The following is an 18,739-nucleotide window of genomic DNA, read 5'->3' on the forward strand; positions in this document are numbered from 1 at the left end:
GATTCAGTCAGTCCCCTTGCTTCTCCCAATATCCAGCCTGGAAAAATATAAAAACCCATTTTTATAAATTAGAGATAATATTGTTCAAACTCAAGAGTTAGGTATGTGATCAAAAAATCCCTTCAGCAAGAGTAGATTTTACCATATTTTTATAAAAAAATAAAGAGATAGAAAGACGTCTATTTAATTTTCATAGAGACAAAATATACATTTTTTATATTTAACAGGATTTCTGTAAAAAAAAACTCTGTTGCATCATGACAATTATCATTATGATTTTTTCCTTGCAATATGTCAAACAGAATTTACTGCGATTTCATCATGATTTTTTCATTGCAATAGAGTATTCTTCACAGGTGCTAAATTCGAACCTAGCAGAGTAGCAGTTGGCTACGGAAAGGAGAAGACATTTGCTCAAAAGAAGCAAAAGAAATAATAATCCATTTTTCCCTTAAAAATATAGCTGTCGTCCACATATCAGACAACTGCCCGTTATACCAAGAACAAAACTATGATAGAACAAGTTTGAAGTCATTACACGCCATTATTCATTTTTGAGTTCAAACTCGAACATTATTGGAACTTGTATGGTTAAATGGCATTTAACGAGCATCCTTGGAGAGGAAATTGTGTGTTTCAGTTGCCCGTACGTTGGATAGCTCGTCACATGTGTCGCCTCTTTCAAACACAGCAGCTGCCCCCATACCTGTGCCTGTATTCAAATTCAAATAGAACTCTCAATTTGGCGTTCCTGGAAACTATGTTCACGTGAGTGAGTGCTCACAGAGATGGAAAAAAAACGAACCTATGCACATGGAGATCACACCGAAGCGACAATCTTTGCCTCGACGCTTCATCTCATGCAACAAGGTAGCTACACATCGAGCTCCTGAATCAAGCACATATTTTGATAAATACATTTAAGTTGATCGACAAATAATTTATATCACTTTTCGAAGAACTTTATTGTTATTACTAAGAATTTATAATTAGGCAGTATGGCCTCAACCTAATTAATTTTTGGTGCAGCTTAGTATAAAAAGATCCACGTACATGAGTTCGATTAGCATTAGCAGACAAAATTTAAAACTGATACTTGTGGAAGGAAAGAACGCAATCAAAATTATTGGTAGATCAACAATTAAGCCAAGAGGAAGAATACCTGTAGCTCCCAAAGGATGTCCAATAGCCATTGCGCCTCCATTAACATTAATCTTCTGAGGATCGAGTTCCAGCTTCTTACGGCAGTAAACAAATTGGGAAGCAAATGCCTGCTCAGAGCATCATTCATGTCATCGGTGCAATTGTGCATATGAAAAGTACATTAAGTTTTGGAATTAAATTTTACCTCATTTATCTCAAAAAGATCTATGTCATCAAGCTCAAGACCAGCAGATTTGACCGCTGCAGGAATGGCAACAGCTGGTCCAATGCCCATAATCGCAGGATCCACACCAACAGCAGAAAAGCTCCTGCAACAGCATTAAAGTATTAGACTTGTCACATGGAGGAGCATAATCCAGTTTTTTTATTTGCAGCAAAAAGCTTTAGCATCAAGGTTAAATAACCAATAAATTTACAAACCTGAATACACCAAGGATGGGAAGCCCTTTCTGCACTGCAACACTTCTCTTCATCAGTAGCACAGCTCCAGCACCATCACTCACTTGGCTGGAATTCCCTGAGCACAGACCACAAGAGTAGCATAACATAATTCATGCTAAATGAGAAACAGTTGCGCAAAGATCTTATTTACCAGCAGTTGTTGAACCATCTTTCTTGAAAACAGGCTTCAGTTTTGCCAGATCTGATGGTGAAGCATTAGGTCGTATGCCATCATCAACAGATATTGTGACTGCTTTCTCATCCCCCGATTTTGGGTCCACAAGCTGTTTCAAACAAATAGATGCCATTACCACCGGAAAAGTTGACAGTAATTGAACTTACCAATTATCAAAATAAAACGAAAAGTTTTGACAAAAGTAACCTTAGTTTTCACGGGTATTATCTCATCTTTGAATTTTCCTGAAGCGGTTGCAGCTGCAGCTTTTCTATGTGATTCAACCTGAAACATAGTTAGAATCCATCAAAGACATGGTCAGCTTGGATGCAACCATGAACTGACAGATATATTGAACTTACTGCAGCCTGATCTTGCTCCTGCCTCGTGACACCAAAACGATGGGCAACATTTTCTGAAGTAATACCCATTGGAAGAAGACAATCTTGCGCTTGAGCCATAGTTTTTACCTGGAATTTATACAACATTTCAAGTTCTACGGTTCAATCATGTACCAAAAAACTCAATCTAATACAGGAAATGACAGAAGTAGGATTACTCTTGGATTGACTGATCCATCCCAGGCCATAGGATTGGCAGTCATTGATTCTAGCCCCGCACCAATCCCTTGTTAAAAATGCGATTGAAAAGAGTCAGCTAACCCATGAAACTAGAAAAAAGTTCCACTAATGTTGGCTTACAAGGAAGTTCTAAGCAAAACAAAGGTACCAATATCATAGAACCCAGCTTTGATGGCTGCAGCTACATCAGCAACAGATTGAAGGCCAGACGAACACTGCCTGTTCACGGTCCTCACAGGTACAGTTTCTGCATAGAAACAACCCTGTATAATCAGTGATACCTGGAAAACAAATGGTTGCAGAACAACGGCATGAATAAATACCTGGAAAGCCGGCATAAAATGCAGCCATTCTGCATTCACTTGCTCTTTGGGATCCCGGCGCCAACACAGTGCCAACTACAATATCCCCAACCTCACTGGGTTTGACATTAGTTTTATCTATCAGCGCCTGATAGAGAAAGAAACAAACAAACAAACATATCAGAGTCCTCAACCCCAACCTCAAGCAGAACAACAATAACAAGTATATTGCGACAGAACCACACCCACCTTCAGAACTGGAGCAAGTAAATCATCAGGATAGGTATCTTTGAAGCCACCCCTCTTCGACTTGCATAATGCTGTACGATAGGCGCTACACACCAAGTAAGAAAATGAAATGCTTCAGTTATGGCACCTCAAATAAAACTAGTATGATTATTCAAAAAAATGTTAATGTAGCACAAATGTTCAAAAATTGATCTCTTACGCGACAATAACCACGTCATCACCAAATACCGAAGACCGTTGGTAGGCAGCGCTATCTCCAGCTGAACATACAGATGCCTGAACAAAAAAAAGTGAGTATATGTGAGTTAAAGCAACAAATCTCCAGCCGAACATGCTGAACAAAAAACGTGTGTATATGCAAATTAAAGCAACAACATACATGTAATGCCCACTTTCCAACATATTATACCTCTCGGCCAAAACTTATGTAACTAATATGGCAATATGCATAGTTTCATCTCAATATATCTCCAATATTTCAGCACTATGCTGCTGCTGTTAGACTTCTTTTATAAAATAATATCCACAAAATAAAACCTTATCGGTAAATATCACGTGGAGAGGAATGAATACAGTATACAGATTGATTCTATTGATTTTATTTAATCTCAAACAATAGTTAACAAGTCTTTACAAGTTTTTTAACTCAAAAAAGGGAAAAAAATTATCAAGATTGTCTCAGAGGAAAAACCTGGACCATGTCTGGATTTCGTCGAAGAAAGATAGATAGCACTAAGAAAAACATTTACCTTTATTTGGTTTTAAAGGAAAAACATGATGGAGTACTTGTCCAAGTACATACATGATTCTATTGCTGATAAAAAAAAATTAGTTTTTTTATTTAATCGAATTCAATCGCATCCGAAATGACCAGATTGATATTGATTTTTACCAGGACAGATTTTTACTGATTTTGTTGTCCTTATGCTTTCTCAATCTCAATAAATTAAAATCCAAGGACCAAATATCGGTAAGGTCTAATGAAAACATCTTAATTTTCTTACCTAATGATGATTACATTATGTTCTCAATGTCATTATATGCAGCAAATTAGAATTTTTTTTCATCGGAAGAAAATGATACGATCGCCAATTCTGAGACTCCGGTATTTCTTTTAGACTCGCCTCTAAAAAAATCACAACACAAGTATGGCATAGCTAATTGCTCATGGTACCTCTTCGATTTACCTCAATTCAAGCATAGAACTAAATCTGTAAGCTAGACTTAAATCTGGGTAAGTATTTTACCTAAGTGCTTGTATTAACACGAGCGATCAGGGAATAAGAAAATCATTTAATCGTGATCAGATCAAGACGAACAAAAAGACAAAACTTTCCGGATCCCCACCTCAATCATCAAACAGAAAAAGCAACTCAAAACTCAAAATAACAAAACAATTTCAATCACAAAACAAATGATCCCCAGAGTAAAAAATAAACAAATCTGACCGAAATTGAAGATTGAATATCTTCTAGCGAAGAGGAAGTGAATGATGGACGAAGGTGCTGCAGCAGAACTCTTTGCCTCTCAACAGCTTTCTCCATTTCCTCCAAATACGATACTCGAATATTGCTTCGTTTCTAAATTTCCAAGAACAGTTACGTATACGCAATTATATACACACACACACACACATACTCAGTGTTGGGAAGCGTGAGAGGATAACGATGAAATAATAACTATACACTGTCTTTATATTCATTTCTAAAAATTAAACAAAAATATCTTCAATATAAATTAAGTCACACACGTAATAATTCAATTTTAATATTTTGTTTTTATGATTTGAGTTAAATGAAAGATTTGTTTCATAAAATTGATCTGTGAGATTGTTTCGTAAATTCGTGAAGAAAATTTGACAGCCAATTATAGATTTGATTTTACCATTTTTTTTTTTTTTGAACAAAGAAAAACACATTTAGAAATTATGCTATCTATTTTGTATTATAATTATTTTTTTAAAGGAAATTAGTCAAATGTTTTATTTTTTTTAGTCCTAGGTTTTGATGTTGGGTATCGTGTGAGTTTTATAGTAATAATCGGCACAAGTTTTGTACGAGTTTTAAGTAATCTAAATTATCCTATTGGCATTGCTATGGAGGCAATTTAATAAGTCCAAATATTTGTGGTTTAAATAACGTGCAAGGAAATTTTTTTGTTGATTAATATTAAAAAAAATCTCGTCAAATAAAAACAAATAATTTGAAAGTGAATTTTTTTTTTAATTAAAGATACTAGGCTGGGCAGTAGTCGACATAACTTTTGATTATTAAAATAACTAAAAAACGATCTATTTTTAAAATTTAAACAAAATAATATTGTAACTGGAACTATAAAATGTACATCAAGAGGTTTTGGATTAGAAAATAAATAACGAATTCAATAATACTCAAACGAATTTAAAAAAATGTGAAGGATATTTTATTTTTTAACTTCGGTCAAATATTTTTTCAAGAAAACGACCTCTTCAAATATATTTCAAATACAGTTCATTTTCTTAAAAAAAGACCGAGATTATTTAACCAATTTCTCCAATTAAATGACAAGTGACTCTCACAAAACCACGAGTAAAAACCATACAAAACACTAAATTCACGAGGGATCCAAATGAATCACAATCATATAGGAATATAAGTTTGTATAGGCGGTCTACCGGTATGAATCCGGGCGCTTAGGTTTGCTCTGAACGACTGCTTCGATCTTTTCCATCACTGCAGGTGTAAGCAGAGGAATGATATTTACAGCTTTCATGTTCTCTTCAATCTGTATTGCAGAAAATATGAATAAAATTCAATAGCAAGTACCAAAGAAAAACGAAAAGGATTGATCATCGTGCGGTAGCCCGAGTGCTATATTTGCATTGTTTTGCCAAAACATGAACGATAGTTGCCTCCCAAATGTCACACCAGCTTGGGATTCATGAGAATTGAACATATGAGATTAACAAATGGCAACCCAAATATCATATTTCCAATACCATGGAATAAGCAGGGACAAATGTTGCTTCTGACACCAATACACACACACACACACAAAATGCATTTCCCAAGTTTTAATACAATGCGATAATTGTGTGTGTATGGAGATAGTGGAAATGCGGCAATGACAAATCATTTCTACATTTGAGACAAAGATCATTCAGCTTACCTGAGCTTCTTTGGTGGCACCAGTGATGACAGATGAGACATTAGGATTCGAAGCACACCAAGCAATAGCAAGTTGAGATAAAGGTACATCCAACTCATCTGCAATTGGCTTCAATCCTTTCACTTTCTTCAGAACATCATCTACCAGTGATCTGCTCGCGAGATTCTGCGGGAAATAAGCATACAAATAAGGTTGACACAAATAACAGGAGGAGAAAATGAAAGGTAATACAGCTAATCATAAGTTCAATCATGTGTGTGTTTGGATGCCGAAGCTTCTATCGAAAAAGCAAAAAAAAAAAAAAAGGCTTTTCCAAAAAAGAGTTGTGCTCGGGTTTTTCCCCTTTGAAAAAAGGCAATTAAAAAAGCCACAAACCTCAAAATGTATCTACGTTCCTGCTTCAACTTTCTTAAAAAAAATTCACCATTCTATTGAGTCTATTCATGCTCAGAGCTGCCTTTTTTTAAGGAAAAGAAGAAAAGCTTACAAACCCAGCAGGCCAGCTTAATAAAGCATTGTTTTAGATCACATACTTCTGCATCCAAACCGGCCTAATAACAACAAAACTCAGCATTCATATAACACATGCACAGTGGCAATAAACTTATAGACCAGACCACTTCTCGAAATTACCAATAGAGAGAGTGTCATAGAGATAATGTCCAGAGGTGATATTCTATTTGAGGGACAAACAAAACAATGACGCCCTTAACACAAAAAAATTCAAAACTGAACTTAAAGAAATCAAAACTTTTAACTCTAACGAGGCATTACTTGTAGCAAACATTTCTGTCAAATTGACGCGATCTATTCTTGATGCTAGATTTTGACAATATAGCTGAGCTTGGACAATTCAAACTCATTGTTTCTATACATTAGGCGATCTCCCACCCAAAACTCTATTTTAAAGCAACTCTACTCTGAAATAGTGCAATTTCTGCACCAAATACAATATTCATCTCCAACTCATCTACTTCAAATCTTACTCTAAAAAAGAATATTCTCGGAATATTCTTTTTATTATATTTATTTCATTTTTATATAATTAAATATTTTAATTTTTATAATTTTATATTTAATAGATATTATCTAATTATTAAATTAATATAATAATAAAATTATTAAATAAAAAATATTTATAATTTTTAATATAAATATTTATAATTAAAAAACCAAAAAAAATTTTAAAAAAAAATAAGAAATGAACTCTGCGCCACATTTGGCGCAGAGCTTCCCTCTGCGCCAAATGTGGCGCAGAGAAGAATGGAGCTGCGCTAAAAAATTGGAGAAGCCCAAGCAGCGAGATGCCCTTAAGTACAAATAACTCAAAACATAATTTTTTGCAGGACCAAAATAGCTTGATCAATATACATTATTGACAGAAGATTCAAGACAGAATTTTGCAGCCCATGCACAACAGTCAAGTAGGTAATGAAATAATCAGAACTTGAACTAATGTTCTTATCTCTACCTTGTAATTATCCAAGGCAAACCTACTATCAGGTGGAATAATTCCAGAGGTATACTTTCCAGTCAAAACTCCAGATGCGAGTGGGCTCCATGTGGCAAGCCCGAGACCGTAGTTGGTGTACAAAGGTAAATACTCAGATTCAACCTGCAGCAATCCAACGAAATTGGAAACCACATATTATAGGATACAATGAGGAAATGTACAGGGCAACTGGAATATAAAACTTCAGCAGTAACTTTTAATCTTTTACTCTCTTGACATGGACCCCGTTGGTGGGAGGTGAATCCCTCTCACGATATTTTTTTGAAGATTTGTGTAATTTTTTGTTCTTCTGTTTGAAAATCCAAATTTTTCTCCACCTCAAATTTATGGGTCTATCCTTCTAGATGCTTGAAAAAGAAGCCCATTCAGTAAAGATTTCAAGTCCCACAAAGATGTCCTATTTATGAAAAATGTGAGGTCTTGTTAATTGTAATAAACCATTAGCAGAAACTACCATCAATATGGACTTTGGAGCTAGCACAGAAGATAATTATGTTACCAAGGAAAGAGAGCTGTCATTTGATAATCAATTTACCAATACTGGTGTAGTACCAACAAATGTCATGCCTAACTATATTGTAATACAATGCTACTTAGCTATTTGTTTCATGAGGCAGCGGACAATGGAAAAGCATATATTAATAACCCACCCCATATAAAATATATGCAATCTCCAAAAGACAGTCAGCTGTGCTCCCTAATAGAAATGGAGCAACAACCGCCTCTAATTCATGATATATTTACTCAAAAGTTCCGAGCTTTTTTTATCAGCATCAAGTTTCGAGCGTTCAAGTGCCAGCATTGTAGTACTATGTGGTATATTATAAACTTATTGGTGAAATAATATAGAAAAAGTGTCATTGCAAGAAGATGAAGATATTGAGTTGCTTATAGTTTAAGAGGGAATAACCAATCTCTACTCTCATGACTCCATATCTCAACCAACAGGACAAGCGAAGAAAATTTTGCTTTCGGATCCCCCAATAGTACCCACAGAAATTTCTCTACAGGTAAAAATAACATGGTCCAGACCAAAATGTTCATGAAAATTTTTGAAAGAGAAAAAAAGGACTTGAATTCATGATTAAGAAATCAGAGTACTTTTTATGCAATTAATTCACCCAACCCAACAAACAAAAGCAAGCAAACAGCAAACAACAAAAATTACTCAATCGCCCATTCGGGTTCGAACCATATTGGCAATCAAATCCAGATTTCAAACTAGTGCTAGAAAGTTGTTGGTAGACAGATAATTCAATGAATATCACCTCTGCGAGTTGTCTTCAACAAATAGCAGCATGTGGTAAGTACATTAAGAACCAGCGCCTCTATTCAGGATCAAGAAAAGCAATTGGATCATCTTCTTGCTATGGATGAAGCATATTGGAAACGAAGATCTCGCCAACACAATAATCATATCCATGGAATATAATCATGTCCCAACTGTATTCGTGGGTCACTGAGGATCATGAAGTGCAATCAATCTTCAACGAATACTTTCTATCTTTGTTCACCACATCTGCACCTTCTCCCCAAATCAGCAATGTTTGGAATGGCTGTAAGAAAAACGTGACACATATTAAAAGAAGTAGCGTGTACAAATTGATATTGGCGACGACCAAGAAAATTTAGATGCGTACACGATTTTCCTTCTGAATTTCGGCTCCCGATACACTCATCGATGGTATGAGAAACGCCTATAAATAGAGCGATTGAGGTCTCTAAGTATACCCACCTCATAAGAAATATACACCATCTATTGAGAGGGTGGAGTGCTTAGAAAGACTTCAACCAAGAGGAAAAGCAGAAAAATCAGAAAACTTACAAATTTCTCGATGGTCGGAGGTAACTCGATCCGCTTCGGCATATTATATATCATGTTTATATATACGTAGAAACATGATTTTGGGAAAATTTTTGACAATGGCACCTTGGAAAGATGGTATTCATGCGGGGTTCTATCAAATGAATTGGGAACTTCTTTGACAACAAATAGCATCTCTCTGTTCTACTATTCTGAATGATGATTTATCTATCGGTATTTAGTTCTCGTTCCAAAGAAGAAGAAGCCCAAAGAGGTAAACAAAATATCGTCCTTGTAATGTGGTGGCTAAGATTGTTGCTAAATCTATCGCAAACCGCCTTAAGAGTTGCATGTCTGAAATTATTGACCAAGAACAAAGTGCCTTTAAAAAATTTTAAACAGCTAGTTAACACCTATTTTAATAAAATTCAAATTTTCATCTATAAATATTCATCACCTTACACAAATTTTTTCAATCTTCTAAACACATTATTCTACGCCATAGACCACTCCAAAAAATCTTCTTTCTATTATTTTCATAATCTAAATTTTATTTTTAATATTTATTTCTATAATCTTATTTTTTCCCGAAATTAACGAAAATAACCAAGGATTTTTTAGAAATTCCGTTAATTCTTCAAAAATGTCGAAAAAAATTTCGTGAATTATCCAAAAATATCGGAAGAAAATCATATTTAAATAATCATTTAAATTGTATCTATTTAATGTAAAATTAGAATAAAGATGAATGAGTGGACAATTAACCTACAAATAATTAGTGTTACTGTTAAAATGAATGTGAGAGAATGATGATATTAATATAATATGTAAGTGACATGTGGATCCTACGTTTTTTAATGAGGTTGTGGGTGTTATAATACGAACCAATACGGATGCCTAAGTCCAACCAAAAATATTAAGAACACAACAAAATAAAATAAATCAAAAAATCAAAAACACAAAAAAAAAATCAAAAGAATTCAATAAAATATTTAAATTTATATTTTTTTATATAGATATTTAATTAACACAAAAATTGTTATTCACTCACAAAGTACATTAATATGGAAGAAAATGCGACTGATATCTCTCTCAACGAGCATTCTCTCCGTATTAAGGTAATTACCTATTATTTATCTTGAATTTCCTTTTTTCTAAAAAAAATGATTTATTTTTAAGTGAATATTCTCATTAACAAATCTTCTCATTATTCTATTTGAATTTGAAAAATGGGTAAATTTTACATTTACGTATGCAAAATGTATGGTGGTAATTGATTGGTAAATAGCATATGATATTGACCAAAATTTCAAATACTTCCGGAGAGCAGAAATAAACTTCAATGCTGTTGTTTGGAAGGGTCGAGCTGAATTTCAATGCTATCCCGAGCTCCGAGCTGAATCTGCACCAACGAACAAGAGTTAAAAGGTACCAAAAGTGTCTCTGACGTAGCCCCTCTAATATTTAAATAAGTACTGAGACGGACAAAAAACGTACGAAAATAAAAATGCTAGTGTAAAAGTGTGAATCCCATAAATTGTAAGGAATATCTGGTATTTATAGACTTGAGGCTATGTACTTTATATGACAAGACAAGTCTTCCATGTGTAAATGACTCATATGTAAATTACTCTGATAAAGTAAGTTACCTAAACTACCATATTCGTGCTAATCTTACCTTATATTTGATAATTTATAAATTTGTATCTCAATTTCCTTGAGATTCTTTTCTTACAATAGGTGATTTAGTTCGGAGTTTCGTATGAATATAACTTTATTCACAACCATATCATACTGAGCTCTGGTAGGTAACCCATGAGTTGGGCAGCTCAGCCCCTCCCGTTCAAAGGTCTTTTACCGAGCAGAGATTAACTCAACTTCATAGTACGATACTGGACCATTTGGGATCGGATGGACATGATTGTGTGAGGCCCCGCAGAATAAAATAGTATTGATGGTATTTTTATAAATAAATTGAAAAATACTCAATTATTTTGATGGCAAATTGGTAAATAAACTGAAAAATATTACATTAAAATTTGATGGCAAATGTGTAAATATTTGATGGCAATTCTGTAAATAAATTGAAAAATACTTGAATTAAATCTAATGGTAAAATGGTAATTTTGTAAAGAAATTCAACGGGAGCCTTGCTTGAATGTTGGTTACGTGTCCTTTCATTTCCTTGCTTCTTCATATATATTATACTATTATATGAAATCAGATTTAACTGGATAGCACAACCGCCTTATTCCTTCTTGTTGCATTTACGTGTGTCTATCTGGTTTTCTTACTGTTTCTCCTTCGATTATGAAGTTCCAACGTGAGCGAAGATTTTGACAAAAAGTAAGTTCAGACTTCTTGAATTTGCTAGTTCTCAATTTAAGGATAGTGTGTTGAATTATCGTCATTTGAGGTAAGATTCTTTTAGTTCCAGCATCTTTAATTATTGAAGTGCTGGAATATAATATATTTGAAGTCAAGATTCATATATGTGATAGAATAACCGACAAGAAATTGAAGTGCTGGAATATCATATATTTGAAGTCAAGATTCATAAATGTGGTAGAATAACCGACAAGAAATTAAGTTTTGAAGTCGGAATTGAATTATGTTATGATTTCAATTTGATATAAAATTTAAAAGTTTTAAAAGATATTTGAAACTTATATTGTTGATTTTGAATGATGATATTGATTGAAATGAATATGTTATTGATTTAGATAGATTATTATACTGATATCTTCAAGCTACATCGACTGGAACGAATAATTGAGGTATGTTGCGACCGAGTAACATACGACAGGTATCTGTATCATATGATATATGTTGGATTGATTTGATGGATTGGACTGAGAATATATGTCTATATGACTCCTTATTTATTGATTTGATGTAGCATGCATGACATACACGTTGAGCTATGATCCTTGGATACCTTGATATGATTGGATTTGATTCTGGGGTTTGTGAACACGATGCTATGTTTGGCATTATGTGGCCCTTAAAACATATACATTAGTGACCCCGATGATTGATTGAAATTTGAGATTTGATGACGCTTTGTCGACGTTATTATACGAGTATCCCTGATTGAGACCGGTGTGCCAGCTCGAGCATTGATTTGATAGCGATTCGATTGATTCTGACATGTGCTCAGTGGATGGGCATTTGACCTGATACATCCACGATATACATGCATTGCATATCATATAACATTGTTTAGATACTTGTGGTATATATTGTGGTTGTTTCAGACTGAGCTTTGCTCACCCCAGAGGGGGCTGTTGTTGTCTTTGTATGTGGAAAATGACAAGTACTCCAGGATATCAGAAGGCCGGAGATTGTGCTTCTGGAGGGAGTCACAGTTTGATTTGAGGTTTCATGGTCTTTCCCAGTATATATGTATATGTATTTATATACCGGGGTATGTCCCGAGGATATGAGTTTGGTTGTATGTAGTTGTTTTGGATTACGTGTGGGCTTGTTTTATATTGTGACGTGTTGAGATGAGACTATATTATATACTATTTTAAGTATTATAATTACAATTGACACGTTTTGGGCTCATTGAAAAGAAAAATATTTACTCGTTTTTCGCTGTAATTAATTAACCCTAATCAAATTGTATTGTAATAACGATTAGGAATTAAGGGCCCCACAATTTGGGCTGGGTCGGATTTCCGGGTGTATCAGCATATATAAAAATAAAGAGAGTGAAATATCTTTTTGTTGAAGATCTTTCAAAAATTATATATTGGAATGAGTCTATCAGGCATTCTATTTAAGAGATCGCTGTGAAGTGCTCTAACAAATATGAGTAGGTCTTTTGTGAGACAGTCTCACGAATCTTTATCTGTGAGACGGGTCAATCCTAGCGATATTCACAATAAAAAGTAATATTTTTTTATGGATGACCCAAATAAGATATTCGTCCCACAAAATACGACCCGTGAGACCGTCTCATACAAGTTTTTTGCCAACAAATATGGAACACAAGGATTCAATCAAGTACTTAATTCCCTTAAAGAAAATATGTTTCAAGAACTATTTATATTTTACACGGGTGAATTATGGTCATATTGGTCGAAATTTCACCCGGTGTGGCGTTTCTTTTTTCCAAGATTATGGTATTTTGGATAGAAAATATGAATTGAGATTCTAAATTTTCTTTTAAAGCTTTCAGATGGACGAATTAATTGGCTACTCTGAATTCAGTATGAAATTGTGAACATCCCATGCAATCACAAACTTAAAATGATTACAAATTGTCTGAATTTTCTATCTTTCCCCATTATAAAAGGCAGGACATGCACTTTCAATAATCTCACGCAGAGAAAAAAAAAATGACTCGTTTCCCAACCAAGCATCTCCTCCCTCTTGTGTTCCTCATTTCTTTAATCCCTTCAAGTTTCTCGGTTATAACCTTGCTCGAATGGACGGTCGCGGTCAAGAACAATTCACCAAATGCTAGTCTAGTTACCCATTGCTACTCGAACGGGGACGATATCGGGGTAAACACGCTTCTTCCCTCTGAAATCCAAGAATTCTCATGCTCAGTACTGTTCAAGCATAGGAGTGTTGCGACATGTGACTTGACCTTGGGGAATTTACATGGGAAATTCGACCTTTTCGATTGGGAGAGAGATGGAGCTAGGCGCAAGGAATTTCCGGCCAATCTGACCTTCTGGGGAGCAGATGAGAAGGGAGTGTCCTTGCTTATTCATAGTCGATATGTTTTACAATACCAATGGCAGTGAGAGATTTTGAACATGATCGTAAAAGGTTGTTTTTAGAACATTTGGGATGGCTTGATTACAATAAAGACTAAAGAGTAGCCCATTATACATCATGCATGCATGTGTTCTATGTTTCTTAGGTTTGAATGTGTTGGAAATAAAATATCGATCCAAACTTGGATTCTATTGCTGTTGGTGTTATCTGCATTCTATTTTTACATGAAGGAATCAATCAAATCAAACATTATATTAACTATCATTTTTATATATTTTATTATTAAAAATATTACTTATCTCCATAATATTTGTCTCATACAACGAACCAAAAAGTACCGATAGTTTGAAACCAACTTTTATTTTCTAAGAATGTCCCCATATACTTTAGTTGTTCTTGATAATTACAATTTTATCACTTATCAACTCCTTTATATCAAAATGACACCAATGTTATTTTCTAAGAATTCCCCAATGCCAAATGGAATATAAAATTATTTGGTTATTTCTTTAATCCTGAAACTTGTGACGTATCTATATAATTGAACAATAATTATCATATCATTGTCACCGTATCTACATAATCATAACAACCTCAATATACAACGTCAAATACCTCAACAACAATTAATTCAACAAAAAATATAAAACTCGATTATAACCTCCATAGTTCAACAATTAATATTATGGTGTATTTAATTCACAATTCTAATATCAAATACACCTAAATAAATTAACTTCAATTAATAGGTTAAATTACAAAAAAATCATATCAAATAATTGCATATTTCTCATATACTTCGAATCTATAATGCGATTTAATAATAACCGAAAACCAATGTCTCAATTTTAATTTAATGATTAAAATTTCTCGTTATAATAAATTAGAAATAATTCCAAATAATCCAACTGTAATTTTTCATTCTTTGTTAAAATCACACTATCAAACAATTTTTCATTTCATTATTATTTAACAACTAATTGGATTTATTTCAAAAATCGACGAACTCCAAACATTGCCGGAAATATAAAATTTATATCTCAAATCGAAGATCTCGTGTCAACAATCTAGAATTGGAATTGGTTTGTCCATTGGATAAACCGATAAATCACAAAATCAAAAAAATATCGAAAATCTTGTCAACTTTTCTTCTCTTCTATGTTTGCTAACGTTGTCGATGATCAGAAATGAATTTTCACACTTAGTTTTTTTATATAATATAATATAATACATTTAACATTTCTAGTACCACATATTTGTTTGGACCGCTAAAATGATCAAATTTCTCAAAAACACAGAACTTACATATTTCTAGTGTTATTCTCTCAAAAATTCAACTCATTTGGATTTTATGTAACCGATATATACAATATTTTATTATTGTTTAAAACCATAAGTTTGAACACGTGCGTGAAGGGGTCGGCGAAATGTTGGCCCACCCCACATGTCACCCTTTTCTTTTAAAAAAAATGTTTTTTCCATTTTTTAAAAAATTATCCAATGGTTTAAATTAAAAAAATGCATATTTTATTTTAAAAATTATGAAAGGTTGAAATTATTATTTTTTTTAAAAAAATTAAACAGTTAGTTAACAGCTATTTTAATAAAAATTAAATTTTCATATATAAATATTCATCACCTTCCATAAATTTTTTCAGTTATCTAAAACACATTATTACATGTCATAAATCATTCCAAAAAATTTCTCTCTATTATTTTCATCATATAAATTTATTTTTAATATTTATTTCTATATTCTTATTTTTTTTTCCGAAATTAACGAAAATAACTAGGATTTTTTAGAAATTTCGTGAATATTAAAAAATGCCGAAAGAAATTTCATGAATTATCCAAAAGTATAGTAAGAAAATGCCATTTTAATAATAATTTAAATTATATTTATTTAATGTAAAATGAGAATAAAGATGAATAAGTGAAAAGTGGACCCACGAATAATTAGTGTTAATGTTAAAATTAATGAGAGAATGATGATGTAATATAATATGTATTTGATATGTAGACCCCATGCTTTTTGATGAGATGATGATTGTAATGACACGAACCAATGAGGATACCACAAGTCCATCCAAAAAAATTAAAAACACAACAAAATAAAATAAATAAATCAATCAAAGTCACAAAAAATAATCAAACAAATTTAATAGAAATAAATAAATAAAATATTTAAATATATAATTATTTTATATAGATATTTACTGAACACAAAAATTGTTATTCACTCACAAAGTACACTATACTATGGAAGAAAACGCTACTGATATATCTCTCAACGAGCATTTTCACCACTATATTTTGATTACCTATTATTTATCTTGAATTTCCTTTTTTTTAAATCATTTATTTTTAAGTTAATCTTTTCTCATTAACAAATGTGCTCATTATTCAATTTGAATTTAAAAAATGGGTACTATTTTACATTTACGTATGCAAAATGTATGGTAGTAATTGATTAGTAAATAGGATATGATGTTGACCAAAATTTCACATACACAAGGTAAAATAAACCCCACAATTCATGTTCTTGTTTGGAAGGGCCAGAGCTGAATTTCAATGCTATCCCGAGCTCTGAGCTGAATCTACACCGACAAACAAGAGTAAGAGGGTGTCAAAAGTGTCTCTAATGTAGTCTTTTCGATGCTTAAGTCAATACTGAGACCAAGCAAAAACGTGCGAATATAAAAGTGCTAATGTAAAGTGTGAATCCCCCAAATTGTAGAGAATATCTGGTATTTATAGAGTTGACACTAGGTAAACAAGAACTCTAGTAAGACAAGTCTTCCACGTGAAAAAGACTCTGGAAGGTAAGTTTCCCTAAAATACTAGATTCATTTTGATCTTACCTTATGATACCCCATGGATGAGTCCATTACCCCTGACTCATTCCTAGCCCAAATGGAAGACAGACTTATCAATGGCTCAGATATTCTCTTATAAATATCAGGTTTCAGTGTTAATTCATGCATTCACTATAACGTTTTCAGCATCACCTTTAGCTGCTACCCATATATTCTCAGTTTCTGACTTGAGCGTCGGAGGGGCTACGCCAGGACACCCTCCTGGCGCCCTCCTAACGATCTTATTTGTGATTTCAGGCTCAGGGTAATTTCAAAACCTGTATCTGAACTAGTGACACTTGCTGGAATCGGACCCTAAATTTCCCATGAGTATCACCTTATATTTGGTAATTTATAAATTCGCATCTCGATTTCCTTGAGATTTTTTCCTTGTCATGGATGATTTAGTTTAGAGTTTTGTATAGACATAACTTTATCCACCGCCATATCATACTGATCTCGGGTAGGTAACCCATAAGTTCGGCTGCTCGGCACCTCTCGTTCAAAGGTCTTTTATCTAGCAGGGAGTAGCTCAACTTGTAGTAAGATACTGAACCTTTTTGGCTCGATCACATCATTCTCTGGCCCATCATCTTTATAAATGAGCTCATGCGTGATCCGGATCAGACTGACATGATTTGGGCCACGTCGGATTTCCGGGTGTATCAGCATATATAAAAGTAAAGAGAGTGAAATATCTCTCTGTGCAAGATCTTTCAACAATTATATATTGGAATGAGTCTATCTGGCATTCTATTTAAGAGATCGCTATGAAGTGCTCTTAGCAAATATTGAACACAAGGATTTAATCAAGTAGTTAATTCCCTTTGAAAAAATATGTTAACAAAACTATTTATATTTTACACGGGTGAATTATGATCATATCGGCCGAAATTTCACCCGGTGTGACGTTTCCTTTTCCCAAGATTATGAGTATTTTGGATAGAAAATATGTATAGAGATTTCTAAGTTCTCTTATAATTAAAGCTTTTAGATGGACGAATTAATTGGCTACTCTGAATTCAGTATGAAATTATGAACATCCCATGCAATCACAAACTTAAAATGATTACAAATTGTCTGAATTTTCTTTCTTTCCCCATTATAAAAGGCAGGACATACACTTCCAATCTCACGCAGAGAAAAAAAAATGACTCGTTTCCCAACCAAGCATCTCCTCCCTCTTGTGTTCTTCATTTCTTTAATCCCTTCGTGTTTCTCGGTTATAACTTTGCTCGAATGGATGGTCGTGCTCGAGAACAATTCACCAAATGCTAATCTAGTTACCCACTGCTACTCGAACGGTGACGATATCGGGGTAAACACGCTTCTTCCCACTGAAACACAAAAACTTTTATGCTCAGTAGTGTTCAAGCATAGGAGTGTTGCGACATGTGACTTGACCTTGGGGAATTTACATGGGAAATTCGACCTTTTCGATTGGGAGAGAGACGGACCTAGGCGCAAGGAATTTCCGGGCTATGTGAGCCTCTGGCGAGCAGATGAGAAGGGAGTGTCCTTGCTTCTTCAAGGTCGATATGTTTTACAATACCAATGGCCGTGAGAGATTTTGAACATGATCGTATTCGTAAGAGGTTGTTTTTAGAATATCCGGGATGGCTTGATTACAATAAAGACTAAAGATCAGTAGCCCATTAATTATACATCACGCATGTGTTCTATGTTTCTTAGGTTTGAATGTGTTGGAAATAAAATATCGATCCAAACTTGGATTCTATTGCTGTTGGTGTTATCTGCCTTCTATTTTATGTCA

General features: G+C 33.6%; 1 protein-coding gene and 1 long non-coding RNA gene across 2 annotated transcripts; both read right to left on the reverse strand.

Annotated features, from left to right (window-relative positions):
• Positions 1-424: 424 nt before the first annotated feature.
• LOC142518250 (3-ketoacyl-CoA thiolase 2, peroxisomal) lies at positions 425-4,590 on the reverse strand. Its single transcript, XM_075620996.1, has 14 exons — positions 4,361-4,590; positions 3,112-3,188; positions 2,913-2,997; positions 2,685-2,811; positions 2,510-2,608; positions 2,340-2,407; positions 2,143-2,250; positions 1,988-2,065; positions 1,757-1,889; positions 1,585-1,681; positions 1,349-1,472; positions 1,163-1,271; positions 806-889; positions 425-712 (listed from the first exon to the last, which is right to left on the reverse strand). The coding sequence occupies exons 1-14, from the start codon at positions 4,454-4,456 to the stop codon at positions 603-605; spliced, it is 1,395 nt and encodes a 464-aa protein (XP_075477111.1). The 5' UTR covers positions 4,457-4,590; the 3' UTR covers positions 425-602.
• A 1,470-nt stretch (positions 4,591-6,060) lies between these two features.
• On the reverse strand, positions 6,061-11,292 carry LOC142518512 (uncharacterized). Its single transcript, XR_012813560.1, has 3 exons — positions 11,055-11,292; positions 7,531-7,674; positions 6,061-6,224 (listed from the first exon to the last, which is right to left on the reverse strand). It is a non-coding gene; the product is annotated as an uncharacterized LOC142518512 (long non-coding RNA).
• Positions 11,293-18,739: the final 7,447 nt, after the last annotated feature.

Source organism: Primulina tabacum, chromosome 11, assembly GCF_025594145.1.
Source record: "Primulina tabacum isolate GXHZ01 chromosome 11, ASM2559414v2, whole genome shotgun sequence".
Taxonomy (NCBI): domain Eukaryota; kingdom Viridiplantae; phylum Streptophyta; class Magnoliopsida; order Lamiales; family Gesneriaceae; genus Primulina; species Primulina tabacum.